The following is a 24,265-nucleotide window of genomic DNA, read 5'->3' on the forward strand; positions in this document are numbered from 1 at the left end:
AAAACAATATTTTATTTTTAAAAAGGCCATTTGTTCATGATTATTTTAGCAAACCAAGTGTTAAGCCTCATACACACGGTCGGACTTTGTACAAACTTTTCCGTGGACTTTTGTACAAAGGGCGTGGTCCACAAGTTTGTATTGCATACACACGGTCTGACTTTTTGACAACAAACACGAACGTAATGACGTCACAACGTACTGACGCCGCTTCAAAAGAGGATGTTCAATGACTCCAGCGCCACCTTTGGTGAACTTCTGTATTGTAGTCTGATCTTTTGCATTGGTTCTGAGCATGCGTGTTTGTACCTTGTACAAAAGTCCGATGCTTTTGCGTACACGCGGTCGGACTTTGCTCCATCGGACTTTTGTTGCCAGAAAGTTTGTCCGTTCGCACAGCCAACAAAAGTCCGATGAAAACAGAAAAAGTTTGTCCGATGGAGCGTACACACAGTCGGATGTTGCTCCAAAACAGCTAATTTGCATGTTTGTTGTCAAAAAGTCCGACCGTGTGTACGGGCCTTTACTCTGTTAGGGTTCATATGCACTTAAACAAGAGAAAGAAGAGCAGAAATACTCACCTCAACCTTATTTTCAATGTAATCCCATATGCCAAGGACGGTTATTCGTAGCACAGTCTAAATAAAAGATTAAAATGAAAATATAATCATTTGAATATATTTGCATCTTCATTTTTTGCAGCGAGAGAAAACACATTAAAGTGATTGTAAAGGATCAGATTTTAGTCTTTAAAAAAAATAAACTGTGGTTTTGCACAGAACAGCCCAGATCTTCCTCTTCAAGTCCCCCAAAAGCACTCCTGGCCTACCCCCCCCCCCACCCATAAGTACTCCCATAAAAAGCTTCTTGTTATGGGAGTACTAGTGTGTGCTCGCTCCCGAGCTGCCTCATAGAAAACACAGGGCTCTGCCCGGCTTCCTACTCAACAGGGGGAGCCAATGGCTCCCATTGCTATCTCTGAGCCAATGAGGAGGAAGAGAGCATCTGCTCTTGTGCACATAACTGGATTGAGAGGAGGCTCAGGTAAGTGTAAGGTGGGGCTGGAGGGGCTGCATGCAGAGGTTTTTTTTACCTTAATGCATAGATTGCATTAGGAAAAAAAAATAAAAATAAAATAAAACACACAACCTTCTGGCTTTAGAACCACTTTAAACATCCAGTATATGTATAAGTGTAGAGATAACATATACATCACTATAAACACAATATAGCTAAACAGATTAACTGCAGTTCATTAACTTGCCAATGTTAAAGTGATTGTAAATGATCTAAAATAGAACCAATGATAAAACCAACCACTTGTTCACCGTTGCGCCAAAGAAAAAATGCATATGTGTGATTCACTTTAGTCTTCATAGGTAATATTTACATTGATTTATTTACAAGCAGCTGCTTTTTTGTGCATTATTATATGCATTTTTTCTTTGGCGCAACAGTGAACAAGTGGTGTGATTAGCACTAGCAGCACTAAAATACCACATCCAAAACATAAAACACCTGAAAAGTGAAAAATATATGGAAACTGCACTAAAAATCCATAAACAATCAATAGTGGTGCAGAAAAGAACGTCCATAAACATATGAACTGTTCCCCGTTAGTATTGAACTCACCAAGAGGTATTGCCTTACACTCGCCTTCAAGGGGCGTGGCTGTACGACAACTAGTAGGAAGATTTTTGTTACAACGTGAGGCGCTCCAGCAGTATATGCAGTGTGGTGAGAGATCGCTTTGCTTATCTTAGCTGCTAGCGCGCTCTGGTTCACATTTCAATGCTTTTATTTCTTTTGTACCATGTAAGTGCAATGGATGAAGGTTTTATATGAATAAATTATCAGTGTGTTTGACGTCATCACACTAGTGGAGCTCTTTTTGTTGTTTTCTGCCCCCATGCATTTGCATCCACCTGTCTACACTAGGGATGAGACTGATGTTCGCCGAATAGCGAACAATTTGGGGTGTCCATGACAAATTCGAAAGCTGCGGAAAAAAAGTCTATGGGAGAATTCAAAAGTGCTAATTTTAAAGGCTTATATGCATGGTATTGTCATAAAAAGTGTTTGGGGATCTGGGTCCTGCCCCAGGGGACATGTATCAATGCAAAAAAAAAGTTTATTTTTTTTATTTTTTTTTATTTTTATTTCGGGAGCAGCAATTTTAATAATGCTTAAAGTGAAACAATAAAAGTGAAATATTTGTTTAAATTTCATACCTGGGGGGTGTCTATAGTATGCCTGTAAAGTAGCAATTTTTTCCCGTGTTTAGAACAGTCCCTGCACAAAATTACATTTCTAAAGGGGAAAAAAGTAATCTAAAACTACTCACGGCTATTGTCGGGTCCTGGCAATACAGATAAAAAAGTCATTGAAAAAAACGGCATGGGACCCCCCCCCCCCCCCCCCCAATACCAGGCCTTTTGGTTCTGGTATGAATATTAAGGGGAACCCCGAACACCAACATTTTTAAAAAATTGTGTGGGGGTCTCCCCAAATGCCATACCAGGCCCTTCAGGTCTGGTATGGTATTAAAAATAAAAAATAGCGTAGGGGTCCCCCTCAAAATCGGTCTGGTATGGATTTTAAGGGGAACCCCGTGCCAAAATAAAAAAATTGCATGGCGGTCCCCCCAAATATCCATACTAGACCCTTAACTGAGCACGCAACCTGGCAGGCCGCAGTAAAAGGGGGGGGACAAGAGAGCGCTCCCCCCTCCTGAACCGTACTAGGCCACATGCCTTCAACATGGGGTGGGTGTTTTGGGGTAGCCCCCCCAAAGCACCTTGTCCCCATGTTGATGGAGACAAGGGCCTCATCCCTGCGACCCTTGCTCGGTGGTTGTGGGGGTCTGTGGGTGGAGGGCTTATTGGAATCTGGAAGCACCCTTTAACAAGGGGACCCCCAGATCCTGCCCCCCCTCCATTTGAAATTGTAACGGGTACATTGTACCTGTACCAGTTCACAAGAAAATTGTCAAAAGGTTTAAAAAAACAAAACAAAAAATAAATAAATAAAAGACACACCTTAGGACAAGTCCTTTATTTAAAAAAAAAGTCCCACAAAGTCCAATCATTTCTCTCGCTCTGCCGACGGGCAGAAAAATAAATAAAAAAGATCCAACTCCATGGGAGGCACCCACCGTATGACGCTTCAGTGCTGATGACCGTTCTTTTATAACTGAGGACGGGGTCACACGGTAACATACCCGGGTGACCCTGCCCCCCTCTGACGCACAGGGACCTCCCAATGGCTTCTCTGTGGCGTCAGAGGGGGCAGGGCCACCATTTACGTACCATGTGGTCCCGTCCTCAGTTATAAAAGAACAGTGCTGAAGCGTCATACGGCTGGTGCCTCCCATGGAGGAGGAACTTTTTAAAGGACTTGTCCTAAGGTGTGTCTTGTGGTTTTTTTTTTTTTTTTTTTTTTTTTTTAACAGTTGGACATTTTTTTTGTGAAATGGTACAGGTAAAATGTACTTGTTACCATTTCAAACAGAGGGTAGGCCAGGATCTGGGGATCCCCTTGTTAAAGGGGGCTTCCAGATTCCAATAAGCCCCCTGCCCACAGACCCACACAACTACCGGGCAAGGGTTGTGGGGATGAGGCCCTTGTCCCCATCAACATGGGGACAAGGTGCTTTGGGGGGCTACCTCAAAGCACCCTCCCCATGTTGAGGGCACGTGGCCTGGTACGGTTCAGGAGGGGGTGCTCTCTCGCCCCCCGTTTTCCTGCGGCCTGCCAGGTTGCGTGCTTGGATAAGGGTCTGGTAAGGATATTTGGGGGACCCCCATGCCATTTTTTAATTTTGGCGCAGGGTTCCCCTTAATATCCATACCAGACCTGAAGGGCCTGGTAATGGACAGGAGGGGGGGGGGGGGGGAGATCCCATGCTGTTTTTTTTCAATGACTTATCTGTATTGCCGGGACCCGACAATTCATTATAGCCACGAGTAGTTTTAAATTACTTTTTTTCCTTTAGAAATTTCATTTTGTGCAGGGACTGTTCTAAACACGGGAAAAATGCGCCACTTTACAGGCATACTATAGACATCCCCCAGGTAAAAAATGTAAAGGAATATTTCACTTTTATTGTTTCACTTTAAGCATTATTAAAATCACTGCTCTCGAAAAAACACGTCCCCTGGGGCAGGACCCCGGTCCCCAAACACTTTTTATGACAATAACTTATTATATTAACCTAATATATTAACCTAAAGGTTAATATAACCTTTAAAATTAGCTTTTTTAGATTTAGCTTCTTTTGATTTTTCACGTTTGTGTCCCATAGACTTTAACGGTGTTCAAACTAATTTTTTGCCTGTTCTTATGTTCTGCTGCAAACCGAACCGGGGTTGTTTGGCTCATCCCTAGTCTACACCAAATGGACAGGAGCTGGTAATTTTAACCCTTTAGGGGTAATTGCGCTGCTGCCAAGCATGCGAGTGTAAAGCAATACCTCTCGGTGAGTCCAATACTGACGAGCAGTTCTTGAGACACGCATGGTGTTGTGTGAAGAACCAATCAGTCTTTGGAAGATCGTTCATATGTTTATGGTGATACTTTTCTGCACCACAATTAATTATGGACTTTTACTGCATTTTCCATCTATGTTTCACTTCGAAGTGCAAAACATTTCTGTAGCGATATTAAAATTATAAATACCTTTTTTCCTTTTCTTTTTTTTTTTTTTTTTAATAAGTGATCACATTCTCTCTGTTCTCAGCTGCATAAGAGCTGCAGGGAAGAGAAGCAGCAGTACACTGAGCAGTACACAGAGTTTCCCAGTGAATGGCTGTGCAGCAGGGGGGTATCAGGACAAGTCTGATCATTGGAGAACATACCAAGTTCCCAGCATAACTAGAAAAAAGGGATGGGCTTAGGCATGTTTGGATCATACCCGCCAGAAAGCCGTCACTGCTCACAGCCAATCATAGGCAGTGAGGCTTTTCCCGGCCCGCAGCTGCACATACACAGGCTGCCCACGATTGGCAGTGTGCAGCGACAGCTTCCTGGCAGGTACGATCCGAACACACCCAAGACCATCATTACTGGAGAACTGAACACGGTGTGCTCTCCTGCTTAGCGTGATACGTTTTTAAATAGGAAAGCAGGGACTGGCAGGGATTTCACATAAAGGAAGCATACAAAGAGAACAGGATAGTTTTTCATACACATACATGGTACAGCAGACACATCAGAAATATGAAATGTTGGGTTAGCAAATATTTTAAGTACAGCTGCTGCAAAAGTCTTATTAATCTACTAAAAAAAATAAAAAAAACGGTAAATAGGTGTTAATTTTGCAAGGTGAATTTTTACCACATTCACTAAGCTAAGAACAAGTGCAAGAAAATAGGATTTTTACATCATACTTACCTGTAAAATCCTTTTCTTTGAGTACATCATTGGACACAGAGCTAATTATTACCTGCTGGGACGTCCCAGAGCAATAGCCTTGAAGGGAGGGAGACACCCTACCAAACAATAGTCAGAACTTATATGGCAGCCCGCTGTACACTGCAGCCCGAAAGCCGAATCCTCGGCTGCGTAAACATCCACTTGATATAATTTTGTGAACGTATGCACTAAAAACCAGGTAGCAGCCTTACAAATCTGAGTCACAGAAACCTGATGGCGAAAAGCCCAGGAGGTTCCTACACCCCTTGTAGAATAAGCTCTCACCCTAAAGGAGGAGCTTTATGTTTCAGCCCATAGGCTGGAATGATCAATTGACGGACCCAATTGGCAGTTGAAGCTTTAGCGGCTACATGCCCCTTCTAGGGTTCTTTTGGTTAAAAAAACAAACAAAAAACAAACACACACCAGAGTATGATCCTCGGATCTCCGCAGATCTAGACAAATAAACCTGGACTGCCTGGACAACGTCCATAGAATGCAGTTGTCTTCTGCCGAATGAGGCTGAGAGAAAAAAGAAGGCAAAATAATGTCCTGATTTAACTGAAAGGCCGACACCACTTTTGGCAGAAGGGATGGAACAGGTCGATCAAGTACGGTTCCCTGCATGAAAGGGCTACCACCTCCGACACCCTTCTATCCGAGGTGATAGCCATCATGAAGGCTAGCTTGCGTGACAGCAAGTCTAATGGAATTTCCTTAAGTTCAAATGCTTGTTTCTGTAACAGACAGCACCAAGTTCAAGTCCCAGGGACACATTGGTGACCTAATGGGGGGAAGCAAGAGAGTTGCCCCTTGCATAAAGGTTTGGATCAGTGAATAGGAGGCTAAAGGCATCTGGAAGAATAGTGATGGGCCAAAACTTGACCTCTGATTGTACTCAAAGCCAATTTGATTTCCACAGCCAACTATAGAAAAGATAATTCTCACAATCACATATTTCCGAGGATGCCATTTTCTGGCTTCACACCAAGCAATACAAGTCTTCCAGACCTTATGATAAATCTTCCTAGTGATGGCTTTTCTAGTATTCACTAGAATAGGCACCACTAGTCCCGAGATGCCACAGTCCTTTAACACCCTGGCTTCAATAGCCATGCCATCAAATTTAGAGACTGTAAATTTGGGTGGAATATAGGACCTTGAGACAGTAGATCAGGGTGACGTGGAAGCGTCCATGGCCGTCTATTGTCAGCCTCACAAATCGCCAGGAACCAGGGCCTTCTGGGCCACGAAGGAGGATACCGTCCTCCCTAGAAGACTCATACAGCGCCGAATGAGGGTTGTCTGGTGTCCTTTATCTGACACACCTGATCCTTCAGGGCACAGATCCTTACAGGTGGCAAGAATACTCTTGCTTGCGTGTTTAGAATCAGACTTAAATATTTTAGACTTTAAGCTGGTCTCAAGGCTGACTTGATCCAGCCTAAGCTTTTCAAATACCTCACTGTGTATATTATGCGCTGTTCTAGAGCATGTACTGAGTGATCTCTAAGCAGGAGGTTGCCCAGATACCCAAGCATCAGGATCCCTTGGGCCCTTAAAAGACCCATTACTGGTGCTAGGACCTTTGTAAGTAGGCATCCTTTAAATCGATAGAGGCTAAAAAGTCTCCCCTCTGGAGTGAAGTTACTACTGAGTGGACAGACTCCACCCGAAAGGATTGTATCAATAGATACTTGTTCAGAGACCTTAGGTCTAGAATGGACCTTGTGTCTGAACCATAAACAGGTTTGAGTAAAACCCTATGCCCCCTTCGGATACCGGAACCTTCAAAATCACTCCTTGATGCACTAGATGTAGTGCCTGAAGCAAGAAGTTTATTTTTGGAGAATCCGAGGGAACGCTGGATCTTAGCACCCCCGTAACTCCAGCTTGTAATAATTATATATAATTTAATAATTTAGGTGACCCACTCGTCCTGAATTATTTTCCAAATGTCCGCAAAGTGCATTAGCCTTCCCCCCACCCAATGGAGTGGGGGCATCCCCTCAAAAAGGAGGGCTTGGTGCTGGGTTTAGAAGAATTTTGGACCCAGGGCCTTTTCCGGCCATGGCCACCCCTGGCCCTAGCGCCCTGTTGGCAGCAGAACCGCCTTGACGCCGAGACATTTGAAGAAGCAGTCCCTGGGTTTTTAAACGTCTCTGGAAATATTTTGGATATATTTGTCCAAGTGATCACCGAATAAAGGTTCCCCATGAAACACGAAACCTGCCAATAACTTTTTACAAGGAAGCTCAGCTGCCAGTTCTTAAGCCATAAAAGTCTGCTCATATGCACAGCCTGCACAGACAAGTGAGCCAGACCAGAAACCTGCTGTATTGAATCCTTTAAAGCATCAACAGCAAAAAAACACAGGGCTTGAGGAATATCTGTCTTATACCGCGTACACACGACCGGACTTAGGTCCGACAGACTTTCCAAATGAACAGACTTGGCCACACACAATCACACCAAAGTCCGACGGATTCGAACGCAATGACGTACGACTGGACTAGAATAAGGAAGTTCATAGCCAGTAGCTGCCCTAGCGTCGGTTTTTGTCCGTCGGACTAGCATACACACGAGCGGATCTCTCGGTAGGAACTGGGTCCGGCGGAGTTCTGGCGGAAAAATTTGAAACATGTTCCATTTCTAAAGTCTGTCAGACTTTTGCAAATCAAAAGTCCGCTGCAGCCCACACACAATCGAATGGTCTGCCGGAATCATTCCGTCAGACTTTTGATGTTGAAAAGTCCGGTCGTGTGTACGCGGCATTACTTTCAGGCAGATCATCCTCCTGGTTAGGCCTACCTGGCCATTTGACTTGATCCTTTATGGACTGGCAAATACCAATTGCTGCAACAGCTGTCTGAATAGCTAAACTGGCCAAAGAAAAGGAAGCCTTTAATAATAACTCCAATTTCTTGTCAACAGGGTCTTTCAAGCCCTGTGCGTTATCTACCGGACAAGTTAAGTTCTTATTTAAGGAAGACTGCTACTGGCTGGCTCAATTTTTTAACAAACTTTTCATCCATGGGATATAAAAGGGAAAACATTTTAGGAGACAAAAGTCCTGTCAGGATGTTCCCAAAAGCATACACCACGTGTTCCAACAGAAGGTGTAGCGGGAAAGTCTATGCAACCTGAAAAGGTTGCAAAAGAAGACCAGGGGGCTCAGTCACCTCTGCAAGAGGCAACTTAAAAGCAGAATGAACCATTTCAGTAAAGATCAAAAACCTCTGCAACTGAGAGGCAGACTTTGACTGGATATCTTCTTGTCCAGATTGCTCTGAAGTATACTCATGTGCCGGGCACTCCACTGAATCCTGAGCTTTAAAGTGGTTGTAAACCCTTACAAACCACTTTGACCTACAGGTAAGCCTAGATTAAGGCTTACCTGTAGGTCCAAGAAATATCTCCTAAACCTATACGGTTTAGGAGATATTTGCCCGAAGACAGGCACCACTGTCTACGGTGCACGCACCGTAGACAGCAGCGTGCAAGCGCACTAAGCGTGGCATCGTCAATGACGAAGATGCCGCGCGTGTCGGCTCCCGTGCTCATGCGCGGGAGTGACGTCATTGCGGCTTTGCCGAATGACAGCGGCGGAGCTGCGAGACCCCACTGAGTAGATGGATGTGCCGGACTACAGGGGACAGCGGTGACTTCGCCAGCTCCTGTGTTAGGTAAGTGACACAATGGGCTAATATGTGATGCATAGTAGTCCATTATGTTTTGCCTTTGCAGGGAATGAAAGAGGAAGTAAACCCATCAGGGTTTACTTCCTCTTTAAGCTCTTCTCCATCCTCAACCCATTTCTGCTCCAGATGATGAGACTCCGGGGAGGGGAATCTGTCCTGCTTCCTGCCACCTTGCGGAATGGAGGCAATCATGCCGGCAATTCTGTGCTCTAACCGGCTAGGGCTGAGGACAGTTCATCTTTAGTGATAAAGGGTGAAGCAGCAGACTGTAGGCACAATACCAGATAGGCGCAGTGGCTCAGATTTCCTGTGAGCCTCTGGTCTTTCAGGGGATACAACACTAGGGATACGACCAGGTTCATCAGAAGAGGACAGGAATAAAAGGGGCAGAGGCCCTCGTTTAGACTTTTCAGGCAATGGACAAAAGTATAGTAAAACTAATATTTTTTTAACAAGATTACAACAGACAGGTCATGTATAGAAAAAAAAGGGAGTTAAAAACATACAATACATAGACAAAAAATTTACACCGAAGTGAGCGCCTGTGCGTCAACGCATTTCATTACTGCTTCTTCAGGACACACAGGGTTTTGGTTGAAAGAAAACAGGTCTCATTCACAGATAACCGGTTGTCTACACGTGGAAATCTCCCAGATGATCAGAAGTAAATCACCATTTATAGGAGGTGGACTCTCAATAATACCAATAGCCAAAGGGTGGGCTGATAACGTACATAGATATAGGTATATCATTCACCGGTGAAGAGGGGGAATGAGAAGTGCAAAACTTGAAAAATCCTGGATAATCAAGGAGGAGGCAAGAAAAGCCTCTCTAACCTTTAACAGTCCACATTCATTGGGAGATTAGACAAGTAGTTCCAAAAGACTGGAAAAAATGCTTTCAAATAAATTCAGCAGGCACTTGGGCATCAACCCATCAGATGTCTGTAAAGTCCACTGTAGTGTTTAAACATACAATGGTGACTAATCATTCAGTGATCCCCCCAGGAACCTACAGAGTGGAGCCGCCATCTATATATGACCTGTTGTAATCTTGTTAATAAAATATTCGTTTTACTATACTTTGCTCCATTGCCTGAAAAGTCCGAACGAGGGCCTCTGCCCCTTTATTCCTCTCCTCTTCTGAGTTAAACATTATACGGATGTGGCCTTAGGTGTGTTGTTTCAATCATTTATGACTAGGTTCATCAAGAACTACTGATGACATAGGTGTGCTCTTCCCTGTGGTGTTAGTACCAATCCTTTTTGGAAGACATTCAATGCCTGCAAACAAAGAATACTTGGGTGTAATTAAAACACCTCAGTAGGGAGACCCTTTAATAGGGCTCACCATGCCACTATGCATCAATCCTGCTAAGCACCTTTAGCCTGCCAAGCAACACCTGGTGACTCACGTGACCCCGGTAAGGAAAAAAATTAACCAATGCAAGTGTCTGTTCAGAGCCTGCTGGGTGTCCCACAGCTGCCTTCTCGAAGCACCGCATGCTTGGCTTGCACAGCTGAAATAAGCTGGGTATGCGCCGGAACGTTCTATGCGTGTATGCGCACACATGTGTGCGGTCCCGGCGAATGGGCGTGACTGTATTCGGGTACGATGCAAATTTTTGTGCGCCCGGATAAAAGCTATGACATATGTGCAGCAAAGCCGCGTGTGCCATGGGCACCAAACAAACTGCTGAGCCCAGCGGCGCTCTTGCGAACGCACATGCCCCATGACCAACCAAGGCGAAATAGCGGCATCATACAGGTAAAAAACAGCCAGACATAAGCAAAAAAGGTACACTTTGCAAACACCCACAGCTAGCCCAGAACCCCTTCCCCCCCGTATGGTGTCCAGCCTTAAGCTAGCTTGACTGAACGTTACAATCACTGGGACACCCCACAATGATAAAATAAAGGGGTTTCACTTACCCGTCCAGTCTTCACCCTTCACGGTGGGTTCCTGTCACTTGGACCTTCAAGGACTGGGTACCCTTTCATGTTTAGGGTCCACTCTCTTGGGCCTGTACAGCACCCTGCAGGAAATGCCTTAGGGCGGTCATGTCCAGGATTTCCACTCCGCAGGGTCCAGCGCCCGGAGGCCACATTACAGGCAAAACCTTGCAGGATCTTGAGTCTTCTTTGCGAGGCTCAGGTACCATTTATCTAAGCATAAAGACCTGTGTCAAATGGATCCGGTCAATCCCTCGATTCGTTTTTGGAACCATTTGTGGGACTAGAGACCTGGAGCTCAGAAAGCTCAAACAAACCATTTCATCCACCTTGCAGACACTGGTAAAAATAACTAAAGTACTTCCTGTATGGGATGGGTTATTTAGGGGATCACTTCCTGTCTAAAAGACCTTTGGTCTACCAGTGTCCATTCACCTGATGGAGTATAACCCAGCAGGTAATATTAGCCTGACTGTGTCCCATGATGTATGAAAAAAAAATAAAAAATTATTGGATGATGGAAGTCAGCAGATCCCCACCTCATTCACTAAGCTAAAGAAAACTTCCTTGCAAACTGAACAGCCCATTAGCCTTTACTGCCTCAACTCCTTAGTATCTGTTTCTTATAAGGCTGGGTTCACACCGCTGCGGGTGAGAGATCCGGATGTGATTCGCACCGCACTGCAGTGCAAATCACATCCGATCTGTCTGTGCGATGCGAGTTCAGCCATACAGATAGTATGGCTGAATTCGCATCGCACCCGCTGCAAACTCGCACAGGACCCTTTTTTTGGTCCGCAGCAGAATCGGATCGCATGGGTGTTCACACCATGCGATCCGATTCCTGTCCGAGTTTGCAGATCGCACTGCGATATGCGGACTGGTCTGGGGGTGTCATTAAGATTTCATTGACACTCCCAGCAGTCCGCATAGGGCAGTGTGAACTGCCGGCGGGAGGCATGCGATGTGGGAAAACGCCGCGGATTCGCGGCGTTCCCGCATCGCTATGGTGTGAACCTAGCCTAAAGCAGTCTCAATTTGAAGAAGAACTAAACCCATCAATTTACCGGTTTCCCAAAACAGTTCCATTCAAGGCATGTCCTGAATGAGAACTGTCACAATTGCTTGTGCTCTCAACTGAACTGTTAAGCCAGCAAATTGTTTGTGGCATAATCATAACTGATCACATGTCCAACATAATGACCAGAAGGCAGCTTTGTTGCTTGTAAAAAATAGGGGGGTTGCTGCACTGCTGCAGACATGCACCGAAATGTACATTAACACTGCTGAGGCCACTCTCATATACATCCAAATCCTGATGAAGGAGGATTCTGCAAGTGCTCGGGGGTCTCGATTGCTGCTGGGCTCCCATGATCGCATGGAGAACCGGAAGCTGTGTGTGGGTATGGACAGAGATCTGTTAGTTTCCCTGCAAAGTCCCATCCCCCCTTCAGTTAGAACACAAAATAGGATACATATTAACCCCCTCTCCTGTCCCCTAGTGTTAACACCTTCACTGTCAGTGACATTTTTACAGTAATCAATGCAATTTTAATCACACTAATCGCTGTATTAATGTCAATAGTCCTAAAAATGTGTCAAAATTGTCTGACATGTCCGCCATAATGTCGCAGTCATGATAAAAAAAAAAAAAAAAACGCTGATCGCCACTATTACTAGCAGTGTTGGTCATCTTACTTTTAAAAAAGTAATTAGTTAAGTTACAAATTACTTATCCCAAAAAGTAATTGCATTAGTAACTCGGTTACTACATTGGAAAAAGTAATTAATTACTCAGCAAAGTAACTGACTTTTTTTTTTTTTTAATATTCTATAGATGGGACTAGCGAAGGAAGTCAATGTCGCCGCCTCCATCGGCGAGATTGACACCTCACGAGCCCGTCGCCTAGTATGGATTTAAAGGGGAACCCCTACGCCGAAAAAATGTCGTGGGGGGTCCCCCCAAAGTCCATAGCAGACCCTTATCCGAGCACGCAGCCCGGCTGGTCAGGAAAGGGGGTGGGGACGAGCGAGCCCCCCCCCCCCAACCATACCAGGCCGTGTGCCCTTAACATGGGGGGGTGCCCTGCGGCCCCCCCCACCCCATAGCACCTTGTCCCCATGTTGACGATGTACCCCTACCCAAACACAGATTTTTAAAGTACTTTATTAGAAGGCTCCGGGGGTCTTCTTCCGACTTCGGGGGTCTTCTCGCTGGGCTCCTCCACTATCTTCTGCTCTTTTACCGCTAGCTCTTTAACAAGCGGAGGAGCCCGGCTCTCTCCTTCATTGCCACCACCGTCTGGGGTTCTTCTTCCGACTTCGGGGGTCTTCCAGCTCTTTTACTAGCGTTGGCCCAGTCTTGTCGCTTTCGCTTGTTGCTGTCGCTGCCTTCTTCTCTTCTTCCTTCCAATGTTGACACGACGTGTTGTGCAGCGACTTATATAGGCATAAGGGGTGGGGTCACCGGGTGGTGTCACATGGTGACCCTGCCCCTTATGATGTCACAGTTCCAGCATCCCCCAGGGCTGTGCCATCATAAGAGGCAGGGTCACCATGTGACATCACCCGGGGACCTGCCCCTTATGCCTATATAAAAGTCGCCGGAGAGAGCGTCGTATCGAGGGAGGGGAGCAGGAAGGGGGCGAGGAGGGAGGAGGGAGGAGGAGGAGACAGCAACAAGCGACAAGACCAGGCCAACGCTAGTAAAAGAGCTGTAAGAAGATAGCCCGGCAGAAGAAGCGAAGAGTGGGACAAGACCCCCGAAGTCGGAAGAAGACCCCTGCATGGCGACGAAGGAGAAAGCCGGGCTCCTCCGCTAGTAAAAGAGCTAGCGGTAAAAGAGCAGAAGATAGGAGGAGCCCGGCGAGAAGACCCCCAGAGCTGTCTAATAAAGTACTTTAAAAACCTGTGTTGTGTTTTTTATTAACAATTTTTCCCTAGGTGAATGGTTAAGTTGACCCCATACTCATTCACATAGGGTAGGGGGGCCGGAATCTGGGGGTTCCTTTATTAAAGGGGGCTCCCGGATTCCGATAAGCCCCCCGCCCGCAGACCCCGACAACCAACGGCCAGGGTTGTCGGGAAGAGGCCCTTGTCCTCATCAACATGGGGACAAGGTGTTTTGGGGTGAGGGGAGTCACGTTCAAAATTAACGGACTTTACTCCGTGTGGGGGCAAGTCTGTTCATTTCAAAAGGTCCAGACAGGATGTAATTCCGGTAACGCCGCCCAAGTAATGGGAACGGCGTTACCATGAGGGGAAGAGTAATCAGTTAGATTACTCGTTACCCTCTAAAAGTAACTCAGTTTATTTTAACTGAGTTACTTAAATCACTGATTACTAGTAAAAAAAAAAAAATATATATTAATAAAAATGCCATAAATCTATCCCCTATTTTGTAGACGCTATAACTTTTGCGCAAACCAATCAATCAATGTACGCTTACTGCAATTTTTTTTTTACCAAAAATATGTAGAAGAATACGTATATTATACCAAAAAGTTAAAAATAATGAGTTTATTTTAAAATTGGCGCTTTTTTTTGTTTATAGCCCAAAAAATAAAAAACGCAGAGGTAATCAAATACCACCAAAAGAAAGCTCTATTTGTGGGGGGAAAAAAGGATGTAAATTTTGTCTGGGAGCCATGTCACACGACCGCGCGAATTCTCAATTAAAACGACGCAGTGCCGAATCACAAAAAGTGGTCTAGTCTTTGGCCAGCCAAATGGTCCAGGGGTTGTAGAGGTAAAAATGTTTTCACCTTAATGCATTCTATGCATTAAGGTGAAAAAACATCCGACAGTGCCGGCCCCCCCAGCCCCCTCCTTTTACTTACCTGACCCCTCGAAAAGCCCCGCTCGTCCCAGACATCCTCTTCGCCACTCAGCCTGCCAGTTGATTGGTTGCAGTGGATGGACTGAAAGCAGCGCGGCCATTGGCTCGCGCTGCTGTCAATCACATCCAATGATGCGCGTGGGGCAGAGTGATCGGCTATGGCCGCAGGCTGTAACACGGAAGCACACACGCAAGCACTCCTTAACCATGCGAGCGAGCTCGCACGAACGTGAGAAGTCTGTGCGGGGGGGGGGGAGCCAAGACAGCCGCCAAGGGACCCCAGAAGACCAGGTTTGGGGGCCACTGTGCAAAACGAGCTGCACAGTGGAAGTATAACATGTTTGTTATTTAAAAAAAAAAAAAAAAAAATGATTACCTTTACAACCAGTTTAACCACTTAAGGACCGCCGCATGGCAATGTACGTCAGTGCAACGGCACCGACAGGCACAAGCACGTACATGTACGTGCTCGCCTTCCAGCGGGTGGGGGGTCCGATCAGACCCCCCTCCCGCTGGATGCGGTGGTCCGTTTCGCTGCAGGAGCGATCCAGGATGAGGGGATGGGCGTTGGTTTCTGGCCATTCCCTCTCGATCGCTCCTGGTGAATGAGAAGCTTCCCCCACTGTGTATAGTAAACACAGGCAGGGAGGAAGTGATGTCATTCTCCTCCGGGCGGTCTTTTTGACCGGACTACGAGGAGAACAGTGAAAGTAAGTGTGCACCAACACTACACTGACATGTAGGCACACAAACCCCCCCCCCCCCCCCCCCCCCGATCCCCCTCCCAGTCACAGTGTCACTGATTGCAGTGATCATTTATTTACTGATCACTGCATTTAGTGTCAGTTGTGACAGTAAAAACAGTCAGGGCAGTTAGTGTTAGGTCCAAGGTAGCCCCCTACCCCCCCCCCCATAAAGGTTTAACCCCCTGATTGCCCCTAGAGTTAACCCTTTCAACCCCTTTTGCCAGTGTCACTAAGCGATCATTTTTCTGATCGCTGCATTAGTGTCACTAGTGTCGCTAGGTAGCTAGTTATTTTTTTAGGTTCACCGCCAGATTTTTATAGGGCTAGGTCCCCCGATATACTACCCAATAATGATTTTAACCCGCTGATTGCCCCTAGTTAACCCTTTCACCAGCGATCACCGTATAAGTGTCACTGGTGACGCTGGTTAGCCAGTTAGTTATTTAGGTTCCCCGTCAGGTTTTTATATAGCGCCAGGGACCCCCATATACTACCTAATAAAAATTTTAACCCCCTGATTGCCCCTAGTTAACCCTTTCACCAGTGATCACCGTATAAGTGTTACGGGTGACTCTGGTTAGTTAGTTTGCTTTTTATAGCATCAGGGCACCCGCCATTTATTACCCAATAAAGGTTTAACCCCCTGATCACCCGGCGGGTGATATCAATTAGGTTTTAGGGTCAGGGTCTGTGTCGCCCTAGGCAGCGCTAGGTTAGTGCCAGTACCGCTAACACCCATGCGCAAAGCATAAACCTGCCGTAGTGGTATAGAATCTGAACAGATCAATATCTGATCTGAACAGATCTATACTAGCGTCCCCAGCAGTTTAGGGTTCCAAAAAAAACGCATTGTTGGCAGGATCAGCCCATATACCTGCTAGCACCTGCGTTTTGCCCCTCCGCCCAGCCCACCCAAGTGCAGTATCGATCGATCACTGTCACTTACAAAACACTAAACACATAACTGCAGCGATCGCAGAGTCAGGCCTGATCCCTGTGATCGCTAACAGTTTTTTTTGGTAGCGTTTTTTTATTTAAATCCGGAAGGCAGTGCTTGGTTTTCGGGGTCCCGTACGTGGCTAGGCTCTGAAAAAGTCCCCCACTCGGGAGAAGCAGCAGAACTTATTTTGGGGTGTCATTTCACTTATGCCCATAGCATGTGTGAACAATATAGCATTTAGTGACAACTTTGTGCAAAAAAAAAAAAAAAAAAAAATTGTAATATTCCTGCAACTTGTGGCAAAATATAAAATATTTCATGGACTCAACATGCCTCTCAGTAAATAGCTTGGGGTATCTACTTTCCAAAATGGGGTCATTTGGGGGGGTTTTGTGCTATTTTGGCATTTTATGGCCTTCGAAATTGTGATAGGTAGTGAGGAGTGAAATCAAAAATTTGCACCCTTAGAAATCCTGAAGGCAGTGATTGGTTTTCGGGGTGCCGTACGCAACTAGACTCCCAAAAAGTCCCACATATGTGGTATCACCGTACTCAGGAGAAGCAGCAGAATATATTTTGGGGTGCAATTCCACATATAACTATGGCATGTGTGAGCAATATATCATTTAGTGACAACTTTTTGTAAACTTTTTTTTTTTGTGTGTCATTATTCAATCACTTGGGACAAAAAAAAAAAAAAAATATTCAATGGGCTCAACATGCCCCTCAGCAATTTCCTTGGGGTGTCTACTTTCCAAAATGGGGTCATTTGGGGGAGGTTTGTACTGCCCTGCCATTTTAGCACCTCAAGAAATGAAATGGGCAGTCATAAATTAAAAGCTGTGTAAATTCCAGAAAATGTACTCTAGTTTGTAGACGCTATAACTTTTGCGCAAACCAATAAATATACGATTATTGACATTTTTTTTTACTAAAGACATGTGGCTGAATAAATTTTGCCCTAAATGTATATGACTAAAATTGAGTTTATTCGATTTTTCTTATAACAAAAAGTAGAAAATATCATTTTTTCTCGAAATGTTCGGTCTTTTTCCATTTATATTGCAAAAAATAAAAATCGCAGAGGCAATCAAATACCATCAAAAGAAAGCTCTATTTGTGGGAAGAAAAGGACGCAAATTTCGTTAGGGTACAACATTGCATGACCGCGCAATTACCAGTTAAAGCAGTGCAGTGCGAAATTGTAAAAAGACCTTTGGTCCTTAGGCTGACAATTGGTCCGGGGCTGAAGTGGTTAAAAGTAGCCTAACAGCCATACTGACACTACTAAACCTGCAAGTTTGTGTCGTCAGTACCAAAAAGTTTGCAGCTCAGATGTAGCATCTCTCCCACCAAACCCTTCTAAAGAATCATATAATGAATCATTATGACATGTAAAGGTGCAGAACAACATCATAACCAGATTAGATTTACTGAAGTCAGAACAATGAACCAAAAAATAACCAGAGGTATTTTGTCTTTTTTTTTTTTTTAAACCTTTAAGTGATCTATAGGGATAAAATGACGGTCAGTCAACCAGTTTCTGGTTGAGGTACAATCTTGTGTCTCTGGATGAACCTGGATGTGTCCAGCAGACCTCTGCTGGGGAAAATTCCAATCAGAGTTGGAAAACCTGTGTTGACTGCTCCTCTTCTCACCAAACTCAACAAACTAGAAAGGTCAGCAAGAGGAACCTTACAAATGCAGAGTCCGCTGCAGACAGCTTGCTCAGGGGATAGTTGGATTACATCTGCCTGCACAACCTACCACAGATGAAAGTTTATCACCACTTAAACTGGAATGTCATTGTATTGCGTCATTTTATAATTGTATATCTATACTGTTTTTGGAGCTAAATACATGGTTTTGGTGTTTCTGCACTGAGTACCATTCCATAACAAGAACCAAAAAGTAATAATATTAACATTGCTATTATTATCATCCATTTATTTTACATAGCATTTACATTTTCCAATCGCTTATAGTGTTTGGGAGGTGAACCCAGACATATAAAACATTAAGAAAAAAACTGGTGTGAAGACTCTGTTTTAAAAAGAGCTTTCAATCTTAAAGTTAGTGGTTCTAAAGAATGAAGGTTTTTGACCTTCAGCGTGCAACCACCCCTAATACTTACCTAAGCCTGATTTTGATCCAAGAATGTGCAATAGAGCTGAGGCTCTCCCAGGTCTCTCTCCTCATTGGCTGTGATGCTACAGCAGGAGCCATTGGCTCCCACTGCTGTCAATCTCAATCAGGGAGGAGGGAGTGGGGCTAAGTTGCGCTCTGTGTCGTATGGACACAGATAGTAGGGCTCAGGAGCAAGCATGCATGAGTTCCCCCACAGCAAGTGGCTTGCTATGGGGGCACTTAGAAGGGTGGAGGGGCCCAGAGTGCTGATGGGGGACCCAAGAAGAGGAGGACTGGGGCTGGTCTGTGCAAAATCACTGCACAGAGGTAGTAAGTATAACAGGTTTGTTATAGAAAAAAAAAAAAAAAATCAAAGAAGAAATAGTATACAGAAAATAAAACCTTTATTAGCAATAATGATTATTTAATTGTCCTACCTCCACAAAGAACACCGACAAGATAGACAGGCTTATCCAGTGGATGATCCCTGAACATTGTGTTGCATTTGAGACTAAAAAATATAAATAAAATTACAAAAATGATGAAAGACTAAGTTTATGCTGAGCACTGTATACATAAATGAGTACAACCCAACAGCTTTGTCAGAAAACCTTTGCTTTCCTTTCAGGATCAACATTTTCTATGACACTATACTACAAAATACTCCAAGTGTGGGGAAAAAATGGCGTCTCAAAAGGTACGGAGTACAGAGGAAAATGCATTGTGCCTACAGTGAAATATGGGGACTTTCTTCTGTGGGGCTGCATTAATGCTGCTGCTGCTGTCGGGGAGGGGGCTGCATTTCATTGATGGTATCATGAATTCAGATGTATTGCTGTATATTAAAAGAGAAGATGCTACTATCACTACATGCCCTTTATCGTCATGCACTTTTCCAACATGACAATAATCCATAACACACATCTAAGGCCACTGTTGCATTTCTGAAGAAGAACAGGGAGAAAGCGATTCAGTTGCCAAGTATGTCTCCTGACCTGAACAACTGAACACCTATGGGGATTTCTGAAGAGACAAGTTGAGCATCACTATCCAGCATCCAAGCTCTAAAAAAAAGAAAAAAAAAAAAAAAAAAGAAAAAAAAAGAAAAAAAAAAGGTCGTTCTTGAAGAATGGAAAAAGATAGGATTTTGTATTAGGTCACCAACTTGTTCATTCCATGCCTAGAAGACTTGGTGCTGTTCTTACAAAATTATGGAGGTGTCAGGGCTGGCTTAGCCCTTCCTTCTCTGGGCTGGCCTCTCAGCTGTCGGCTAATTGCCAGCTCTCTTCTCTTTCCATAGTTACCAGCTGTTCCTGATGATGCTCGTCTGACCTGCCTATTTAAAGCCTTCCAGCTCACTCTTTCCTTTGCCTTCGCATTGGTCACATCACTAGGAACCATCTCCTGCTGTTTGTTTCAAGACTGGCCTGCTGACATCTCTCCTGGCTTCTATCCTGCTTGCAGTTGCTCTCCTTGGATCCCTGACGTCTGGACTGGCTGATTACCCGATCTGGTTTATGAACTTTGGACTGGCTGACTACCCGATCTGGCTACTGGACTCTGGCTATGCTTGACTACGCTTTTTCCTATTTACCTTTTTATTTTTATTAATAAACAAGTGTGATTTGATTGTACTTCTGTCTCTGTCCGTTTCATGGTTCCCTGAAGGCCATTCATTCAGAAGATACAGTCAATCCACTTGTTGGTAATATTTTTTCCAGATTGGATGAGCAAGATCACCGCATGGATCAGTTTGCCTTGGCGTTACAAACGCTCCTGAATCGCACGGCTCACCTGGAATCCCCCACGGCGGCTCGAGTATTACCTCTATAAGAGGTATGTCTGGTTCTGCTCCGCTTCCCCAGCGATTTGGGGGCAATCCAGTTCATTGCAGAAGGTTTCTCAATCAGGTTGAGATATACTTCGAAATGCTGCCCCAGGTGTTTCCCACGGACAGAAGCAAAGTAGGTTTTGTGATATCTTTGCTTTCTGAGAGAGCCTTGGCCTGGGCTAACCCTCTATGGGAGACGCAAAAACCTGTTGTCTTGAGTTACCCTCAGTTTGTGGCCTCCTTTAAAAGGGTTTTTGACATTCCCGCACGCTCCGCTTCTGCTGCCAAGTGCCTCATGTCCATCAGAGTACGAGAACTGTTGCCGACTACGCCATTGAATTCCGTACTCTGGCAGCAGAGGTTGCTTGGAACAATGAGGCCCTTGTGGCTGCTTTTTCTCATGGTATCTCAGATTCCATCAAGAATGAGATAGCAGCCCGAGATATACCCACTGAGTTAGAGAGCTTGATCTCGTTTGCCATCCTCATTGACTCCAGACTCAGAGAAAGACTTTCTCTTAAGGAGCGCTTGCGGAACCCTCCTGTACGTTTGCCTCCGAGCTTTGTAGTCCCACCCATGCCTCCCATGCCTCCTGGTACCGAGTTGGTCAGTGAAGATGAACCCATGCACCTGGGCTTCACGCGCCTCTCTGCGGATGAGAGAGCCTTTAGGAGGAGGGAGAGATTGTGCCTTTATTGTGGCCAGACAGGTCACTTTTTGAAGTCTTGTCCTACCCGTCCAGGGAACGCCCAGACCTTGAGGTCATGTCATGGACAGACCTTAGGTGGCGTTGTTTCGTACCCAGTTATCCAGAAGGATAAGCCCCTGGTTTTGGTCACCCTTTCTTGGGCTGAGTCGTCCATCGAGATACAGGCGCTAATCGACTCTGGGGCTGCAGGCCTGTTCATTGATGCTGCTTTTGTTTCGCAGCACTCGATTCCGCTGCAGCTGCGTGACACTCCACTCGCCATTGAGGCTCTTGACGGGAGACCTTTACAGCCTGCCCATGTGACTCATGAGACGGTTCCGCTGTCCATGGCCATAAGGGCTCTTCACCACGAGATAATCCAATTCCAAGTTATTTCCTCACCCAGATTTTCGCTGGTTATTGGTTATCCTTGGTTACAGAGGCACAACCCCTCTTTTGATTGGCTCCGTGCTGAGGTTCTCTCCTGGTCACCACAATGCAGTGAGACATGCTTCCTGAAGGTATCCAAAGGTTCCTGTGCACCGCTTCACTCCCCTCCCTGCCGGAGGAGTACCGTGATTTTGGCGATTTCTTTGATAAAGGTATAGCCGGCAGTTTGCCTCCACACCGGCCTTATGATTGCGCAATTGACCTTCAACCTGGTGCCATACCTCCTCGTGGCCGGGTTTACCCTTTGTCGGTCTTGGAAGATAAGGCCATGGAGGAGTATGTTGCTGACACTTTCTCGAGGTTTCATCCGCAAGTCCTCGTCTCCTGCTGGTGCTGGTTTCTTCTTTGTGAAAAAGAAGAGCGGTGAACTGAGACCTTGTATAGATTATAGGAGTCTCAATCGTGTCACGATTAAGAATGCCTACCCGAGTCCATTGATTATAGAATTATTTGACCGCCTCAAGGGAGCAACGGTTTTCACAAAGCTTGACCTGAGAGGGACATACAATCTCGTGCGCATTAAGGAGGGCGGCGAGTGGAAAACTGTGTTTAATACCAGAACAGGCCATTATGAATACCTGGTAATGCATTTTGGCCTTTGTAACGCCCCAGCAGTTTTCCAGGAATTTATTAACAATGTCCTCCGAGATTTGTTGCAATTGTGTGTGGTGGTTTATCTCGATGATATCCTCATATTTTCCAAGTCCCTGGAGAGCCACCACACAGATGTCTGTTGTGCACTTCAGAAACTAAGGGAGAACAATCTCTATTGTAAACTGGAGAAGTGCGAGTTCCATCGTGAACAGGTTACATTCCATGTCATTTCCACTGCTGGTTTTTTGATGGACCCAGAGAAAACTGTCGGCAGTCCTACAGTGGCCTCGACCCATGGGTTTACGTCCTCTGCAGTGTTTCCTGGGCTTTGCCAACTACTATCGGAAGTTTATTCGTAACTTCTCGTCTCTGGTCAAGCCTCTGACTGATATGACCAGAAAGGACGGTAACCCAGAGTTGATCTCCGGAGTCCATGAAGGCCTTTGAGACTCTCTAGGCTGCCTTTGTTTCTGCTCCTGTGTTGGCACATTCTGATCCTACGTTGCCTTTTATCCTAGAAGTTGATGCTTCTGAGACCCGAGTTGGCGCCCTTCTGTCTCAACGTCCTAACAGAGCGCTATGCATCCGTGTGGTTACTTTTCCAAAAAATTGTCACCTGCTGAATGCAATTATGAGATTGGTGACAGAGAGCTGTTGGTGATCATTTTAGCCCTGAAAGAATGGAGGCATCTCCTTGAAGGTACCACTGTGCTCGTTCTTATTCTTACTGACCATAAGAATCTTACATTCTTGTCTGAGGCCAAGCGATTCTCTCCCAGAAGGGCGCGATGGGCTCTTTTCTAGTCAAGCTTTAATTACATTGTCTCATTCTTACCCGGTACTAAGAATGTAAGGGCTGATGCCTTGTCAGGATTATTTTCCTCCACTTCCAAGTCGGAGTCGGTTCTGGTTCCTACGATTCCTCCTGATCGTATCTTGGCTACAGTTCGCACCAGTCTTACTTCTCCTTTGGGTGACAAAATTCTTGCTGCTCAGGTCCATGCTCCTCCTGATAAACCTTGTGACCGCTGCTTTGTCCCAGAGAGTCTCCATACTGCAGTGGTCCAGACTTACCATTCTCTCAAGGCAGCTGGTCATCCTGGGAAGAATCAACTCATTTGGGCCATTTCCCAACAATTTTGGTGGCCTAGTCTACGGGCTGATGTTACTGCCTTCGTAGCTGCCTGTCCCATGTGTGCTCAGAGTAAGACGCCACGACACCTTTAAGTGGGCATCCTACAACCCATACCCAATGGAGAGAGGCCCTGGACTCAGCTGTCTATGGATTTCATTGTGGAATTGCCCAACTCCCAAGGCAACACTGTTATCCTTATGGTGGTTGACCGGTTCTCAAAGATGCGTCATTGTATTCCACTTAAGAAGTTGCCCATCTCTAAGGAACTGGCTTCTATTTTTGCTTGGGAGATCTTTCGCTTACATGGGCTACCCAAGGTGATTGTCTCGGATAGGGGCAGTCAGTTTGTCTCCCGGTTCTGGCGAGCCTTTTGTGCACAGTTGGGAATCCAGCTTGCGATCTCTTCTGCGTATCACCCGCAGTCTAATGGGGCCACAGAATGAGCCAATCAGTCCTTGGAGCAATTCCTACGTTTCTATATTTCTGACCATCATAACAACTGGTCTGACCTATTACCTTGGGCAGAGTTTGCTCACAACAGTGCCTTGAATTCTGCCTCCCGATTGTCTCCATTTAAGGCGAATTATGGTTTCCAACCTTCCATGTTGCCTGACTTGTTTGTTCCGCAGAGTATTCCTGCGTTAGAGGAGCATCTCCGTGGTCTTCGTTCCACTTGGGTACAAGTCCAGGAGGCTTTTCCTCATGCTAAATAGGTACAGACTCCATGCTGACCGCAGACGCCTGCCTGCGCCTTCCTACCAGGTTGGGGACAGGGTCTGGCTGACATCTCGTAACCTCCGGCTTCGTGTTCCCTCACTGAAGTTTGTACCTCGGTTTATTGGGCCTCTCCG

General features: G+C 45.5%; 1 protein-coding gene across 7 annotated transcripts in view; it reads right to left on the bottom strand.

Moving 5' to 3' along the window:
• Positions 1–24,265, bottom strand: part of TMEM266 (transmembrane protein 266) — a 113,722-nt gene that overhangs the window by 37,644 nt on the left and 51,813 nt on the right. For 6 of the 7 annotated variants that reach the window (XM_077472267.1, XM_077472266.1, XM_077472269.1 and 3 more), the window contains 2 exons: positions 19,154–19,227; positions 582–638 (listed from right to left, as the gene is read on the bottom strand). In XM_077472267.1, coding sequence (XP_077328393.1) covers positions 582–638; positions 19,154–19,227 — 131 coding nt within the window. Of the gene's footprint in view, positions 1–581; positions 639–5,838; positions 6,059–19,153; positions 19,228–24,265 lie in introns of those variants that run through there. The other variant, XM_077472268.1, reaches the window with a different exon arrangement.

Source organism: Lithobates pipiens, unplaced genomic scaffold, assembly GCF_037356315.1.
Source record: "Lithobates pipiens isolate NorthernLeopardFrog02 unplaced genomic scaffold, aLitPip1_a1.2 Scaffold_8, whole genome shotgun sequence".
NCBI lineage: Eukaryota > Metazoa > Chordata > Amphibia > Anura > Ranidae > Lithobates > Lithobates pipiens.